This window comes from Triticum aestivum, chromosome 5B (assembly GCF_018294505.1).
Source record: "Triticum aestivum cultivar Chinese Spring chromosome 5B, IWGSC CS RefSeq v2.1, whole genome shotgun sequence".
Classification (NCBI taxonomy): Eukaryota; Viridiplantae; Streptophyta; class Magnoliopsida; order Poales; family Poaceae; genus Triticum; species Triticum aestivum.
Window position 1 is genome coordinate 319,618,221 of NC_057807.1, and position 18,427 is coordinate 319,636,647.

At 47.3% G+C, this 18,427-nt stretch overlaps 1 protein-coding gene across 1 annotated transcript; it reads left to right on the forward strand.

Moving 5' to 3' along the window:
• Positions 1 to 758: 758 nt before the first annotated feature.
• On the forward strand, positions 759 to 1,628 carry LOC123111617 (dirigent protein 2-like). The gene has a single exon (XM_044532441.1). It carries the CDS (start codon positions 825 to 827, stop codon positions 1,320 to 1,322), a length of 498 nt encoding a protein of 165 aa, XP_044388376.1. The 5' UTR covers positions 759 to 824; the 3' UTR covers positions 1,323 to 1,628.
• The last annotated feature ends 16,799 nt before the right edge of the window (positions 1,629 to 18,427 follow it).

An 18,427-nucleotide genomic window follows, 5' to 3' on the forward strand; every position in this document is an offset into this window, starting at 1 on the left:
CACGTTGTAAGCTTAAGCTAAATTTGGTTGAAGTAAACTGATTGAGAATGAATCTCTGGATTTCATTGATGATGATTGGGGTATATATACCCTCTCAACAGTCGCCAATTAAGGCGGTAATTACAAAGAGACGTGTCCGTACGGGCACATGTGTCCGCACGGAACAGGAAAGGCGGTGGACACACACAACCGTCTAATGACGGTTCTAATTACAATTAATCCTAATTAATTTTATTCCTAACACAAAGAAGGCAAATGACAAGAAGACGCGCATCACCAGACAAATTACTGAACAGATTAGCAACTGTACTCGCCATCAGTTACGTACGTACCATGTATTTGGTGCCATGAACATCTTACAAGTTACAATCACATCATTTACGTACCCATTTTGTTGGAGATTAACATATAAGTGAAATATGGTCGTTCGTAGATCTCGATCTAGTCCATTACGAGAGACAGCATAGCGATCTACGGCCAGCAATGCATGGGCACCGACGCAACCACCGCTCTTTCGTGCATGCAATGTACATACAAACTTTCTCCGTTGTTTCTTGAGAGGCATCAACCAATTTTTTGTTCTACATTTAAGTGCAAATAATCGAACGTGATAATTAAAACCTAACGCGCACACCGCAACTGGATCGACAAATAATACACCACATGTCCATTATCAAGGACCAACCAAGGGACCATGGACCCGCAAATCTCCAGTACCACAAAGGCAAATCTACTGTTTTTTGTATATAAACAACAAACCCAAACGTGCTGCATCAGGAGTGATACGTACTAGCAAGCGCTGTTGTGATCCACTCATCCCGGCCATGGCTTGCTTCAAGCTCAACCCCACGTCCTTCGCGCTCGCCGCAGCCGTCGCCGTCATCCTGGCGGTGGCGGCGCCGCGGCCGGCGGCCGGGGCGTCGGCGCACCTGCACGTGTACATGCACGACGTGATGGGCGACAGCGCGATGATGGTGGTGCGCGGCCCGCGGGGCAACTTCGGCAACACGGTGGTGATGGACGACGTGCTGACGGAGGGCACGTCGGCGTCGTCGGCCGCCGTGGGGCGCGCGCAGGGGCAGTACATCGTCGCCTCCTCCAAGGGGGGGTTCGAGCTGATGGTGACCATGAACGTGGTGCTCACGTCGGGGGCCTACGCGGGGAGCTCGGTCACCGTGATGGGGCGCGACGACACTGGCGTGGCGGTGCGCGAGCTGGCGGTGGTCGGCGGCACGGGGCAGTTCCGGATGGCGAAAGGCTACGTGCTGTGGAAGACCGTCCGCCCCGACCTGCTGGAGCTCGACATCTACGTCAACCCATGAGCCACTGCCCACTGCCCACTCGGCCGACTCAGCGTGCATGCATGCGTCGGTGACTGCTGGCAGCATTACCTAAGTGTTGCGCGTGGTCGTTCAAAATAAAATGAGTGTTGCACCTTGTGTTACAAAGCGCTACGTGGATGTTTGTGATAGTATTGTTTTTTGTGTTTCTTATCTTGTCATTCTTCTGTTGGTCTAAGTGCAATGGATTGTGAGCACCTGTCATATGTGGAGGCTGCTCGTTTAAATTAAATAAACATTTTGCAACTATACAATAATAATCAAGCAAATAAATCATAGCTTTTTTTAGTTTTAGTTCTCATATTATTACTCTAATTCATGTTTCATCCAATCAGTTCTCATTGCCCCTAAAAGGATGGCGAGTACACGCCGCCTTGGGGCTTTGTCGTGCGAGAGTGCCATCCGAGTTGTTCGTTTCACGCCCGGCCTTGCTCCAGCCGCGGCAATGTCTCCCTAGCACGCTTCGCGCCATCCGATATCGGTGGTTGCCCCGCACCTGACCGATTTTCCTCTGGGATCCTCAACGAACTGATTTTTTTTTAAGAGTGCGTCAATAGCATACCATATTTTTATAGAAGAGAGAAAATAATAATTACAAGAGACCTGCGACAGATGCAAACATCGGTAGCCGGTAACACCACACCGAACGCAAAGCTAAGGTCAACTCCTCACAAATCTATCTAAACCTCTGACACCTACACCTGCACGTTTCAGCTCTTCTAACTCCTCAAGAATCCATCTAGCTAACTCTCTTGGTCCCTTTATTTGCTCCGTCGATGGAAAACTCTCGTGTTTCTTTGTTTCCAAAGAGACCAAGCAGCCTCGATAACGAACGTGTCGAAGCCCCTCCTCTCCTTGCCTTGGAAAGTGGTTCTAACTCTCAACCACCATTCAGCCAAAGTGTCGCTCACTGACGGTGCAGCCACATTCAAATGTAGCGTATCAAGGCACGTATGCCAAACCCCTCGCGCGTAGACGCACTGCACCAAAATATGCTCTGCGTTATCCTCTTCCTGCAGGCACGTGTAACAAGGTGAGGGCGTGTTCTGCAAGCCGTGCCGCGCCCTCCTATCCGAAGTCCACAACCTGTGTTGCACTGCCAACCAAGCAAAATTTTTGCATTTTAGCGGTGCCCAGCTGCGCCAGATCCCATTGGCCGTGGGGGAGCGTATCCCACCCTGACAGAGCTGGGTGTAGGTGGATTTCGCCGTGTATGCACCCGATCGATCATGTGGCCAAGTGAAGCGATCCTCCTCCTGCTCGTCTCTCGGCGCCAAAGCTATTGCATGCCTCAGATGCATGACTTGCAAAAGCGCTCTGAACGAGAACTGGAGCTGCACATCCAGCGTCCAACTCTCCTCCTGTAGGGCCTGGGCAACCGTCCTGTTGTTCCTAACTTTAGCGCACACTCCTTGGATCAGCGTGGGCGCGATGTCCTTAACTGCGAATCCATGTATCCACCTATCTCTTCAGAACAAGACTTTGTCCCCTTTGCCAACCGAGATGCTCACCAAACTGTCGAACACCCGCCTTGCATCATCATCCACCAGCATGTGCAACCCTTGCCAGGGCCGTAGCTGATCCGTCCGCCTTAGCCATTCCATCTCACTCTAAGTGCGAGTGCCTGAAGTTGAAGATTTTTCACACCGAGTCCATCGTAGGGCATGGGCATGCATATTGTATTCCATGCTCCTAGGCATTGACCCCATGGACTCGATCTTTCCCAGCCCAGAAAAAGGCTCTCATCCAACTATCAATGTCCTCAAGGACCCAAGCCGGCGCCTTCATGACCAGAAGATGATGAACTGGCCTGGCCGCCACCACAGACTTCACCAGCACTAGCCTCCCCGAGCATTGCATGAGGCCTCTCTACCATGCAGGGATGAAGTGCCTCACTTGATCAAGCAATGGCTGCCATTGCACCTTTGTAAGTTTCTTCACCGCGAGCTGCAAGCCGAGGTATTTGCAAGGGAATTCACCCATGGCACATTGCAACAAGCTCTCCACTCTGATTCTGTCATCTGGGTCATCTGTAATGAGGATAGCCAAAGATTTCCTGTAATTAACCTTGAGCCCCGAAGCTTCTCCAAAGATATCCAACGCTCTCCTGACAAACTCCAGCTCGAGTCTGGATGGTCGCACAAAGACGACATCGTCCGCATAGATAGACAATCTTTGCATTGCCGAAATGCATGTGTAGCTGCTCAACACGCCCTCCTGAATGGCCTTGACAACGATCGCCGTAAGCGCCTCCATAGCAATCACAAACAACAGCGGAGAGACCGGGTCCCCTGTCTGAGCCCTTTAGCATGCCAAATTCTCCTCCCTGGAACTCCATTAACCAGCACACACGTGCTTGCAGTCATCAGAAGAGCTGCCATCCTCGCAAGACAAAGGGGGCCAAATCCTTTAGCCCGCAAAACTTCAAACAGAAACGGCCAGGAAAGGGAATCGAAAGCTCGCGTGATATCCAACTTGAGGAAGACACCATGATTCTTCCTGGCTCGAATTTTCATCGCCACTTGCCTCACGAGCAAGTAGTTATCATGAATACTTCTTCCCCTAATAAACGCTGACTGGTTCACTCCCACCAAGTCGGGCATGCGCCGGTGAACTCTGTTTGCCAGTAGTTTGGCGAAAAGCTTGGAGAAGCTGTGCGGCAAGCTGATCGGCCGGAAGTCCCCTACCTCCATCGCCTCCGGCTTCTTAGGAATTAACACAATTAGCGCTCGGTTCAGTTTGGCAAAACCCCTACTATCACCCACAGCGAGCTTGGTCAGCGCCGCCATGATGTCGCTTTTGATAACTGGCCAAGCCTTCTGGTAGAACAATGCATTGAAGCCGTCTGGTTCCGGTGCTCGATCCGGGTGCATCTCCTTGATGACCCTCCAAACTTCCTCTTCCGAGAAGATGCCTTCCAAATCTGACAAGTCTAATTCTTCCATCCCCAAAAACCTCAAATCCAAAGTGTGCCTCCTCGCTTGGTCTGAACCCAGGAGATTTTGGAAGGCATCCGCAAAAACTTCCTCTTTTCGGCACTGTTCCGTAACTACCTCGCTGCCCATTCGCACACGAGGAATAAAGTTCTTCGCACGTCTACCATTTGCCACCGCTTGTAAGAATTTGGTGTTTGCATCGCCCTCACGTATCCATCTATGCCTCGATCTCTGTCGCTCGATTGTTCTCTACAGTGAGGCTAGCCCGAGCAGGGACAGCTTGAGAGTGTGCCTCAGCCAGGTTTCTAACTCTGTGAGCCCTCTCGACTCCATTGCTTGATCCAACCTAAGGATGACCAGCGTCGCCACCGCCATGAGCAGTTTGACGTTACCTACTTTCTTCTGACCCCAAGCCTGGAGCGCCGCTTCCGCATTTCTGAATAGAGCGTCAAGCCTCTTGAACGGGTCCACAATCTCAGGGTCACAAACCCATGCATCCTTGACTGCTTGCTCGAAGCCCTCAAGTTTGGGCCAAAAAGCCTCAAAACGGAAGCGCTTCTTGGGCCAGAAGGCTGCACTGGCACTAGTAGAAAAGGGGCCAATGGTCCAGGCCGGTCCAGCCCATTAGTCCCGGTTCAATCCAGAACCGGGACCAATGGGGGCATTGGACCCGGTTCGTGAGCCCCAGGGGCCGGCCGGGCCACGTGGGCCATTGGTCCCGGTTCGTCTAGACCTATTGGTCCCGGTTGGCGGGATGAACCGGGACCAATGGCCCTCGCTCCTGGCCCACCACCATTGGTCCCGGTTGGTGGCCTGAACCGGGACCAAAGGACGGCCATTAGTCCCGGTCCGTTCCACCAACCGGGACTAAAGGGTTGGTCCTCATTGCGGCCAAAGTTTAGTCCCACCTCGCCAACCGAAGGGGAATCAGACCGGTTTATAAGCCCCTCCCTCTCTGCCTTATTGAGCTCCTCTGAAAATGAAAATAGATGCCCTTATATAGGGAATTTAGCCTAAATTCATACGAATTTCTCTTGAAATTTGTTATGAATTTAAGTTGAATTTCCTCTATAAGCGCATCTATGCTCATTTCTGAGTAGTTTTTATATAGTTTTTTTTTCTTTTCTGCTATATTTATTTTTTCTTTTTATTTCTGAGTTGTAATAAGTCATTAAAAATAAGCATCTATGCTCATTTTTTAGTACAGTTAATCACAACTATTTTTTGCATCTATGCTCATTTCTGAGTAGTTTTTTATATAGTTTTTTTTCTTTTCTGCTATATTTATTTTTTTCTTTTTATTTCTGAGTTGTAATAAGTCATTAAAAATAAGCATCTATGCTAATTTTTTAGTACAGTTAATCACAACTATTTTTTTGCTTCTATTCATTTCTGAGTAGTTTTTTATATAGTTTTTTTTTCTTTTCTGCTATATTTATTTTTTTCTTTTTATTTCTGAGTTGTAATAAGTCATTAAAAATAAGCATCTATGCTCATTTTTAGAACAGTTAATCACAACTATTTTTTGCTTCTATTCATTTCTGAGTAGTTTTTTATATAGTTTTTTTCTTTTCTGCTATATTTATTTTTTTTCTTTTTATTTCTGAGTTGTAATAAGTCATTAAAAATAAGCATCTATGCTCATTTTTTAGTACAGTTAATCACAACTATTTTTTGCTTCTATTCATTTCTGAGTAGTTTTCTATATAGTTTTTTTTCTTTTTTGCTATATTTATTTTTTTTATTTCTGAGTGGTAATAAGTCATTAAAAATAAGCATCTATGCTCCTTTTTTAGTACAGTTAATCACAACTATTTTTTGCTTCTATTCATTTCTGAGTAGTTTTCTATATAGTTTTTTTTCTTTTCTGCTATATTTATTTTTTTCTTTTTATTTCTGAGTTGTAATAAGTCATTAAAAATAAGCATCTATGCTCCTTTTTTAGTACAGTTAATCACAACTATTTTTTGCTTCTATTCATTTCTGAGTAGTTTTCTATATAGTTTTTTTTCTTTTCTGCTATATTTATTTTTTTCTTTTTATTTTGAGTTGTAATAAGTCATTAAAAATAAGCATCTATGCTCCTTTTTTAGTACAGTTAATCACAACTATTTTTTGCTTCTATTCATTTCTGAGTAGTTTTCTATATAGTTTTTTTCTTTTCTGCTATATTTATTTTTTCTTTTTATTTCTGCGTTCTAATAAGTCATTAAAAATAAAAAAGAGGCGCAATGCTTGTTAATTTGCTTCAAGCCTTTCGGAATAGTGTCAACTGCACTGCACATAGCTCTGTGCAGTCTATCGTATTCCTGAAGGCTTGAAGCTAACCAACGTGCAGGAGCATTGAGCCTCTTCGTCATTGTCTCTGCACTCAGGGCTTATAAACAGCTGCGAATGCCTCTCGCTTGGCGAGGTGGGACTAAAAAAACAGCTGCAGGAAGAATCAACAAAAAAACAGCTGCAGAAATTAAAAAAGTAGTTAGGCGGGTCCATTGGTACCGGTTGGTGGCACCAACCGGTACCAATGCCACTCTTTGGTCCCGGTTGGTTGAACCAACCGGGACGAATGCCGCTCTTTAGTCCTGGTTGGAGCCACCAACCGGGACCAAAGGTCTTCGTTTCCCGCCCTTTGGGCTGCTGAAAAGAGGCCTTTGGTCCCGGTTGGTGGCACGAACCGGGACCAAAGCTTTTGCTATATATACAGCACTTAGCGCAACTTCGATCTCTCCTGCTCCACTCCCGTCGCCGCGCGTCTCTGCCGCCACCTCGTCGTCGCCGCCCCGCCACGACGCCGTCGCCACCCCGCCCCGCCACGCCCCGACGCCGTCGCCGCCCCGCGCCACACCGCCCAGCCCCGCCCCGCGCCGTCGCCGCCCGCGCGCCCCGCCCAGCCTGCCCGCGCCGCCCCGATCGATGTCGCTGCCCCGGCCCGCGCCACCTCGACGTCGTCGCCGCCCCGCTCCGCACCTCGCCGTCGCCTTCGCCGTCGTCGTCGCCGGCCGTACGTGAGCACCTCGCCGTCGCCTTCGTCGGCCGTACGCCGGTCACCGTCATTTTTTTGTTAGATTTAATTAGATTTTTTTTGTTAGGTTAGTGTAGTAATTTAGATATGTAGTTCATAGATTTTTTTGTTAGATTAGATTTTTTTGTTAGATTAGATGTGTAGTAATTAATTTGTTTATATTATGTTAGATTTTTTTGTTAGATTAATTAAATTTTTTTGTTAGATTAGATGTGTAGTAATTTTGATATGTAGTTCATAGATTTTTTTTGTTAGATTATATTTTTTTTGGTTAGATTAGATGTGTAGTAATTAATTTTGTTCATAGAATTTTAATGATTTTTTTGTTCATAGTATTTAGAAAAAGGAAAAAATAAGAAGTAGTTTATATATAGTTGAACTAGCTAGTTGATTTAATAAACTAATTTATTTTACTATATATAGAAGTAGTTTGTTTTTAGTAAGTACTACTTATTTATTTATAGTAAGTGCTTAGTAGTTGAACTAGATAGTTGATTTAATTAATAAAACTACTTTTATTTAACTATATATAGAAGTAGTTGTCGCATCGACGTCGGTGATGCCTATCCCGCATCCTCGTCGTCGTCGACTCGGCAGTGGAGGCCTGCTTGATCAGGGCCATGTTCGGGACTGGGCTCCGTCGGGCTGGTATTGGGAGGTGCTACCTTCCGGGGGACGTAGGTTGGTGAGGAGGCAGCCCGTTGTTGACCCGATCCTTGTTTGGTGGCGGTCGCGTGGGCCAGTGATGGTGGTGAGGCATCCGGACACCGCGGAGGTGGTACGTCACCGTGTCAGCGAGGAGGACGAGCACGTCCGTCGCTACATGGTTGCATTGGAGGGCATGTTCGACAATACCTGGCAGGTTCTTTAGGGATCTCACTGGAGCTATGATCCTGTGATGGTTCCTTATCTTCGGGTGTCCACCGCCCGCGTCGATACCCGTCGGGCGCTACGGTTCTAGTTGTATTAGTGATAATATTCGACGATGTACGGACACCAAGAGATGATGTACTTTTGCTTATAATTATTGAATGCATGCTAATTTGAATACTATACTTTATTTTATGATTTGGTTTTGCTTATTTTATGATTTGGTTTTGCTTATTGAATGCTCATATTGGATAAGTTCTCCTTCATACCCGTGTGCTAGACAATTTGATATAATAATGCATTCAGGAATGAAAGGAGGAGCTACGTACATCGATCATCGATAGTCAACCCGTGATTAATAATAATGATCTAGTTTAATATTTGAATTATGAACGTAGGTCGTAAATGTCGTACTCATCGGACGACGAAAACCGCCCGGGGGAGTGCGACTGGTGCCACGACGACCGAGGTATCTGCGATAGGTTCATTGAGCTGGACGAAGATCGGCGCTTCAGCATTAAGCTCGAGGAGACCTGCGATGTTCATACGGTACGCAACGACGACAATAGTTTTTTTGTCATAATTAAGCACGACTTCAACTATTTTAACGTGTATTTTTCATCTTTTCCAATTCGACTAGATTATCCCATGCTTTGCAAGACGCTATGTCTTGGAGAGGATGGGTTTTGAAGACCATGAAAGTTTCGAAACCAAAAAAATTATCCTAAGTACCCATCATGGTGTGGATTTTCAAGTAAAGTTGTACAATGCTCAGAGTGTAACCCATTTTGGTTGCAAAAATTGGGAAGCACTTTGCAAGATGTATGGTCTCTATGAGGGTATGCTTGTCACCATGGATCTTGGTGATCCTACAATCGAGCAAGAGAGACCTTCGATTTGGATCCTTGTGGATACACCTCCAATTCTTCCCCCATGTGAGCTTAACATAGTTATTAAGTAATCTATATTGTTTATTTCAAAATATATAGTTGACAACTTATCTCCATTGACAACTTATTTTCATTCTTCAAAGAATGTGCGGAAGATGGTAGACAGAACCTACTACACCGAAGGCTCCAAATTAACTTATCAGGAGAAAAATTATCTGGTCGGATTTTGTACTGATCTTGAGAATTACAATATCTACAATCAAACTCCTCAACATTATGGTCAATACGTGCCACTAGTGCACGTGTTGAACTACGATAACTACCATGGAGATACCCTGGTAAGATTATTTTTTACTATTACAACATCCGTGCATCTTTTTGCACACTTCTAAAACTAGTACGTCATTGCTAACTACGAAGTAATTACTATGTTTTTCAACAGATAATCCCGAATGATTGTGTGCCTCATCTGATGTATACACATGGTAGCCTTCATGTTTTGGACATACAACCAGGTTGTCCTACGAATCTCAACTGTCCGTACCGGGTTTCTAAAAGAAGTGGAGACATAACAATCAAAGAATGGAAAAAATGTATGGACAGTCGTAAGGAGCTTCTTGGAAGCAATAAGCAGCGAAGGGCAAGAATTGGAGACAGGATGATCGCCATTCTTCATAATGGAGAGTCAGGGTCTATATTGTTTTATGCTATTTTACCTTAAGGGTGTTTACGTCCTAGCTGAGATACTAATGATCATGTGCTAAGAACAATTATGTAGGGTTGGGTTCGATGACTATGAGGATGATGATCGTATGACTTATTATTAATAACGAGTAGAAGTTGTATTATGATGCATGATTAGTAGGACTTGTTATTATATATGATGATGTATGATGCGAGCATGCATGAGCATGTTATATCTGCAGGTGAAATGAACATAGCAGCAGCATTGATAAACCAAGGACGAAGATATAAGAGAGGACACTTCTCTCTATTAGCTAGCTAATAACAACCTAAAAATAACCCCCAAAAAAGCAGCCATTTTTGTTAAAAAAATTGACTTTTGGTCCCGGTTGGAGCCACCAACCGGGACCAAAGGCCCCCTGACTGGGCTTGGCGCATAGGGCCACGTGGAGGCACATTGGTCCTGGTTCGTGTTTGAACCGGGACTAATGGGTGGAGGTATTAGTAATGACCCATTAGTCCCGGTTCATGAACCGGGACTAAAGGCCCTTACGAACCGGGACTATTAGGTGTTTTTCTACTAGTGTGGTGGTGATGTCCAAGACCGCGTGATCGGAGACACTCGTCGAAAGAGCCTGCAGCAGGCAATCTGGCCACGCTAGCTCCCAATCGACCGAAACCAAGACTCTGTCAATTCTAGTGAGAGTAGGGTTTTCTCTTTCACTCGACCAGGTGAACCGACGCCCATGCATATAAAGCTCCTTCAGCTCGCTACTATCGACAAAGCTCTGGAATTTGTTCATCATCGTGCGGTTTATGTTAGTGTTGCTCTTCTCGTTTGCGCGCAAGATCATGTTAAAGTCCCCAAGCACCATCCAAGGACCAGGGCAGAGAGCACGCCTAGCCGCCAAGTCCTCCAGAAACTGTGTTTTTGCTATGTTCCCTTGGGGGCCGTAAACCACCGAAATCCACCAATCCTCACCAGCTCTAGGGTGAACCATCCCCGTGAGGAAGTTAGTATCCCTCTGGATACGATCTACCTGCAGCACCGTGGTATCCCAAGCAAGTAGAATCCCTCCTCTCGTGTCATCAGCCGCCAAGTAAGCAAAGCCATCAAATGATGGGCCACAACATTGCATTAAGAGAAAATGGTCTACAACCTCCAATTTTGTTTCCTGCAAACACACAAGATTAGGCTCCACCGAAGTCAGGAACTCTCTCACCGCTTTCCTCTTTGTCGGACAGTTCAAACCGTCAATGTTCCAGCAAGTCACCACAGGGTTGACATCCATGAACAACGATGTCGCTCCCTACTCCTAGCGGGCACCCCTAGTGCGCGCCAATCCTCTCAGCCCCGCCCGCTCCAAGTATCTTCCCTGGCAAGGGCTTACCAAACAGCGCCGCTATGACGCGCACATGCTGCTCACGGAGCGGCGAGTCGAATAAGGTCTTCAGCTCTTGCACCACCGAGTCATCAACCTGAAGATCCTCCGGGACCAAGACGAGCGTCCTGAGCAGCACGTTTCCTGCCGGCGTGGCTGTCGAAGTGCCCAGCGCCGCAGTTCTTTTGGCTGCCCTCGTCGTGCGCTTGGGTGTGAAAGGCTCCGCCTCCGGCCTAAGTGAGGAGGCCTGGATCTCCTTGAGAATTGGTGGCGCAAGCTTCTTCATGATGTGAGAGCAAAAAGCCTTGAGTCTACCGCACACCACTCCTTCTTGTGGTGTCATTCCTGAAGCCGTTGACACCGGCACCACCCTTCCATTGTTCTGCTCGGCGGCATCCTGCACACTATCACTCTCCCTTGGCTTAGGCACTCCATCCCTCGCCTCACCTGAACTCGCCATGCCCTGGGTAGGCAGCTGTTGGGGAACGTAGTAATTTCAAAAAAAATCCTACTTACACGCAAGATCATGGTGATGGCATAGCAACGAGAGGGGAGAGTGTTGTCCATGTACCCTCGTAGACCGTAAGCGGAAGCGTTATGACAAAGTGGTTGATGTAGTCGTACGTCTTCACGATCCGACCGATCCAAGTACCGAACGTACGGCACCTCCGAGTTCAGCAGACGTTCAGCTCGATGACGATCCCCGGGCTCCGATCCAGCAAAGCTTCGGGGATGAGTTCCGTCAGCACGACGGCGTGGTGACGATGATGATGCTCTACCGGCGGAGGGCTTCGCCTAAACTCCGCGACGATATGACCGAGGTGGAATATGGTGGAGGGGGGCACCGCACACGGCTAAGGAACGATCCGTAGATCAACTTGTGTATCCTAGGGTGCCCCCTTGCCCCCGTATATAAAGGAGCAAGGGGGGAGGCCGGCCGGCCCCTTGGGGCGTGCCAAGGAGGAGGAGTCCCCCTCCTAGTAGGAGTAGGACTCCCCCTTTCCTACTCCTACTAGGAGGGGGAAAGGAAGGGGGAAAGGGGGAAGGAAAGAGGGGGGCGCCGCCCCCCCCCCTCCTAGTCCAATTCGGACCAGAGGGAGAGGGGGCGCGCGGCCCACCTTGGCCGCCCCTCTCTCTTCCCACCAAGGCCCATGTGGCCCATTAACTCTCCCGGGGGGGTTCCGGTAACCTTCCGGCACTCCGATTTCTCCGAAATCACTCGGAACACTTCCGGTGTACGAATATAGTCGTCCAATATATCAATCTTTATGTCTCGACCATTTCGAGGCTCCTCGTCATGTCCGTGATCACATCCGGGACTCCGAACAAACTTCGGTACATCAAAACTTATAAACTCATAATAAAACTGTCATCGTAACGTTAAGCGTGCGGACCCTACGGGTTAGAGAACTATTTAGACATGACCTAGAACTATTCTCGGTCAATAACCAATAGCGGAACCTGGATGCCCATATTGGTTCCTACATATTCTACGAAGATCTTTATCGGTCAAACCGCATAACAACATACGTTGTTCCCTTTGTCATTGGTATGTTACTTGCCCGAGATTTGATCGTCGGTATCCAATACCTAGTTCAATCTCATTACCGGCAAGTCTCTTTACTCGTTACGTAATGCATCATCCCGTAACCAACTCATTGGTCACATTGCTTGCAAGGCTTATAGTGATGTGCATTACCGAGAGGGCCCAGAGATACCTCTCCGACAATCGGAGTGACAAAATCTAATCTCGAAATACGCCAACTCAACATCTACCTTCGGAGACACCTATAGTACTCCTTTATAATCACCCAGTTACGTTGTGACGTTTGGTAGTACCCAAAGTGTTCCTCCGGTAAACAGGAGTTGCATAATCTCATAGTTATAGGAACATGTATAAGTCATGAAGAAAGCAATAGCAATATACTAAACGATCAAGTGTTAGGCTAATGGAATGGGTCATGTCAATCACATCATTCTCCTAATGATGTGATCCCATTAATCAAATGACAACACATGTCTATGGTTAGGAAACATAACCATCTTTGATTAATGAGCTAGTCAAGTAGAGGCATACTAGTGACTATATGTTTGTCTATGTATTCACACATGTATCATGTTTCCGGTTAATACAATTCTAGCATGAATAAGAAACATTTATCATGATATGAGGAAATAAATAATAACTTTATTATTGCCTCTAGGGCATATTTCCTTCAGTCTCCCACTTGCACTAGAGTCAATAATCTAGATTACATAGTAATGATTCTAACACCCATGGAGTCTTGGTGTTGATCATGTTTTGCTCGTGAGAGAGGCTTAGCCAATGGGTCTGCAACATTCAGATCTGTATGTATCTTGCAAATTTCTATGTCTCCCACTTGGACTTGGTCCCGGATGGAATTGAAGCGTCTCTTGATGTGCTTGGTCCTCTTGTGAAATCTGGATTCCTTTGCTGTCAGGACCCCGACTCAATGCCACATCGATCTAGCATGTAACACCTCATATCACTTTGCGGCCTCACGCACGGTATTCCCACGGGTGTCGCCTTACCTTTGCCCGGGACCGTTTGCGTCTTTTGGCACACGTATATGATAGTGTCGCTAGCATCCATATGATAAGGAGCCCGGGCTGACATGGCTAGTCGTAAACCCAAAGTGGCACAAACTTACAGGGACAGGCATCCATGACCCAACATCGAACGTGTCGGTCATCAGCGAGTGAATCCAGGCTGTAGCACTGGGCTAGCAGGACTCCGGTGAACCGGGCTGTAGCGGGCTAACAGGACTCTGGTATTTATCGCGTGACATTTCCCCGAAGGGACAGACACAGGAACGAAGAAGGACACATGCCGGCCAGCCTAAGTGTTCCGGAGTAGTAGCAAGCTACCATGGCTCGGTGGAAACACTAGGAGACATTTCCCGGTAAGAGAGGCAACTAAGGATAAACAACTAGATAGTCAGATCCCACACATACCAAGCATTTCAATAACATACACACAATATGCTCGATATGTGCAAATACAACATGGCATCACAACATGACTCTATAACTCAAGTATTTAATCAATAGGCTCCGAGGAGCGAGATATTACAAACAGGGGTCTCATGACCCAACATTCAGAGCATACAAATCAAAGCACAAGCAGAAGCTATCATGTCTGAGTACAGACAACTATAAATGAAAGAGGCTGAGAAGCCTGACTATCTACCAGATCCTGCCGAGGGCACAAGATCGTAGCTGAGGTAACAAGCTAAACTTCGAAGTCCACGTGGTACTACTAGCGAGACTGAAGTCTCTCTGCAAAAACATAAATTAAGCAACGTGAGTACAAATGTACCCAGCAAGACTTACATCAGATCTAACTACATATGCATCATTATCAACAAAGGGGGTGGTGGAGTTTAACTGCAGCAAGCCAGCTTTGACTCGGTGGCTATCCTGAACTACGACTGCAATGTAACTCTTTGAGGTGGCGCACATGAGTCCACATATTCACCATATCAATACACCACTATGGATCCGCTCCCGTCTCCCTACGAGAACGCCATCCATAGCACTCACGCTTATCTTGCGTATTTTAGAGTATCCGCTTTCACTTGTCTATGAACTATGCAAGGGGTCCAAGTTTCCATATCCGAGGAATCCGGCTATTCGAATAGATAATGATAACCCTGCAGGGGTGTACTTCTTCACACACGCTTTCGCCACTTATCGCCCTGTACACGTCATGTACCTCGGCAACCTTCAAGCAGAAGCCGGGCGAGGGAGTCGGCCCCGACCTGACTAACCAAACAAGTCTCTCGTCCAGGTTTATCGCCTATTTGGGTTCCATCCGCAAGGAGATCCGGCCGGGGTGTCGCTCACGGCCCCAAATGATGTGAGCAGGGTTCCCAAGTCCACCATCCGGGTGCCACTTGGTACACCGGGCCACTGTGCCTAGTCTGTCCCAAGCCCACCTGTACCGGGTGCCACTTGGTAGACTACTAACACTACCTACAAACACCAGAAACTAGTTGCAACTCCTGGACAGAGATCAAGTTGATTAATAAGTCGAGAGGGCTTGGAGCGCCCGGAGCCCAATGTGTGGTAGTAACTGATCATGGATCACAAACACAGAACTCAGTTCCTGAGGACGGCTGCAATGAGACAACCCACCATGTACTCCTACATGGCCTCTCACCGCTACCTTTACCAAATCGTGTTCACACACTTAGCTCTCAATGGTAGGACATGTTCACACACCTCTGATTCATCCCCGATGAATCAGACCTGACTCAACTCTAAGCAATAGCAGGCATGACAAACAAGCATGAATGAGTAGGCACATCAGGGCTCAAACAACTCCTACTCATGCTAGTGGGTTTCATCTATTTACTGTGGCAATGACAGGTCATGCAGAGGATAAAGGGGTTCAACTACCGCAGCATGTAACAGTTGAATCGGTGTTGTCCTAATGCAATAAAAGAGAGCAGGAGCGAGAGATTGGGATTTTATCGGAATGAACAAGGGGGTTTTGCTTTCCTGGCACTTCCGAAGATAATATAGCTCTTCATCAGTGTCATCGATCACGTCGTTGGTACGTCGTCTACTGAGAGGCGACAAACACCGGCAAACAAGGAAGAACAAAATCAATGCAATGCACAATATGATGCATGATCATGACATGGCAATATGCTGTGATTTGAGCTAATGCATCTAGCAACAGGTTAAATGGGGTTGGTTTGAACACTAGGTTCAAATTCAAACTCCATATGTGAGAGTTTAAATGCCATTTAATTGATTTGTGCTAAACAGCAGCTATAAGTTGTTCTAACATGCATGAAAATTGTACAGATGGATAGATTGGATTTTTCTGATCATTTTTCATATATAATTTATCTCATTTGGAGTTACGGTTGATTTTCTATGAATTTTAGAAGTTTATACAATTTTCTGGAATTTTCTGAATAAAAATAAATCCAGAAAACATTACTGCGTCAGCCTGACATCACCATGACGTCAGCAGGTCAACAGGGGCTGGTCCGGGTCAAACCTGACCAGTGGGGTCCACTAGTCAGTGACTGGGGCTGGTTAGTGCCGCTGACGTGTGGGCCCAGTCAACGGCCACGTCAGCGCGGTCAAACTGACGCGTGGGGCCACTGCAATTAGATTAAACTTCATCTATTTTAGTTAGCCGGTTAGTTAGACGGTGGGGCCCGGCTGTCTGTGACACGGTGCGGTGGTTAGTGGTTAATTAAGCCAGCCACGTCAGCTGGCCGGAGACTAGCCGGCGACGACCACAGAGCACGGCGGGGGCACGCCGGACTTGAGCTACAGGCAATGGCTGGACGCGCGAAGGCCACAAGGAGGTAGCCCGTGCTCTTCCGCATCCAACGGAGCAGGATGGAGCGGACGGGGTGTGCTGTACTCGCCGGAGTCGAGCTCGCGGCGGCGGCCGGAGCTCGGGCAACAGCGGAGATGGCGCTATAGGGCATGGCAGGGAGCACCCGTGGGTGTTTCGGGTTCGCAGGAGCGCGGTGAGCACGCTGGTGATGCTCGGGCGAGCGGCCGAGCTCACGAGTGCGGAGCTCGTTGACCATGGTGACGGCGAGCCTCGGTGGAGGTGGGGAAGCTAGCTAGGGGAGGGGAACGACGGGGATTCCAGGGGGAAAATGGAGAGTGGCTCACGTAGGGACTAGCAGAGTCGATGACGAGGTCGGGGAAGCTCTGGACGATGCGAGTCGGATGACGGCGGGCGTCGGGGCAGAGGACGAAGATGGCGATGTTGCAGTCGTCTATGGCCTTCTCCGTCCGCGTGCGTCATCTTGGCGACGAAGCAGAGTCCGGCGGTGACACATGACCCATCGGTGAAGCCTGGGGTGCGCGGTGGCTATGGATGCGACGGGGGCGCCCTCCGGTGGCTCTCGGTGGTACTCCAAATCGAGAGAGGGAGAGAGCTAGAGCGAGCAGAGAGAAGGGATAGCGGTCGAGGGGGTCGAGGGCGTTCCAACGGTGCACTGGAGATGTCGGGGGCGGCTGGGACACGTCGAAGCAGGAGGTGGCGACCGGCGACGCGCGCTCTGCCACGACTTGTCCTCCTGGCGAGGGGTTGAAGACAAACCTGCCCCTCGCTAGGTTGGGCTGGGCCGGCTCTGGTGGACTGGGCTGCTGGTGGGCTACCAGGTAAGGCCAGGTAAGTTCTGCTCTTTCTCTCCTCTTTTAAATCCTGTTTTCTATTCTTCTGCAGTTTTATTTTAATTTAGTTTTAGACACTAAATCATTTTTATTGCTTCTGATAATTATGGTAGGGACTAGTTGGATTATTCCAAAGCCCTTCATCAAAGATCAGAATTATTGGACATATATTAATTAATTTACAAATATATATCCAATGCAAATAGTTGTTTATTTAATTCAAAGGCCCAAAATAATTAACTCTGAGATACCAAAAATATTGTTTTGAGTTTTACCTCTTTGCAATATTTTCAGAGACTAAGAGGAACATTTTCTTGGACTTCTTTGAGAAGATTTTAATGTTGATCATTTTTTTAGAAGGTTTCTGAGGCTTTGAAAATTCCTCAATTCAAATTTCATTTAAATTTAGACATGATGACATGAATATCAAGCAAAGACAACAAGGCTAATCTAGGGTTGTGACAACTCACCCCCACTAAACAAAAATCTCGTCCCGAGATTCAAGCGTAGGGTAAGATGAAAGGGGAATGCAAACTAACACAATCTTCATGATCCAGGGTGCACTTCATAAGAACGTTGATTCGACCACCATCATTGTCTCGATGTCTTGCTCCAAGAACTCCTACCAACATGACAACGAGAGAGAAGGATCTCTAGAAGGATTGATCTTCTCGAAGATCGAGCAACTCAGGGAATGAGACATAGAACCATCTCTCGGGTTGAGACACGAGATACACATCAAGAGGGGTGGAAGGAAACGGATGACGAAGGTTCACTAGGTGGACAACAATTCCACACTTAAGAAGGTGGTAAACGATTGTCAATGTAGCGAGGAGTTGAGTTGCCATGATCCCACAATGAGACACCTTAGGAACCGTGACTCGTAGATATATCCCCTTAAGTGGTAAAAAGAATTACCTTTGATTCAGAGATCATTGAAACTTTTTAAACCAGCCTAAGGCAATTCTCGAGCGATCGTTTGGAGGGGGTCGGTAGGATGGCATACTCGGACTTGGACGATGTGGATTACCTTGTTGAAGACAACGTAATGGATGAATTTGCTTACCACCGGAAATGGAAGAGACGCGTGGTAGAATGGCACATTGGCGGTGCAAGCTGGGAACAA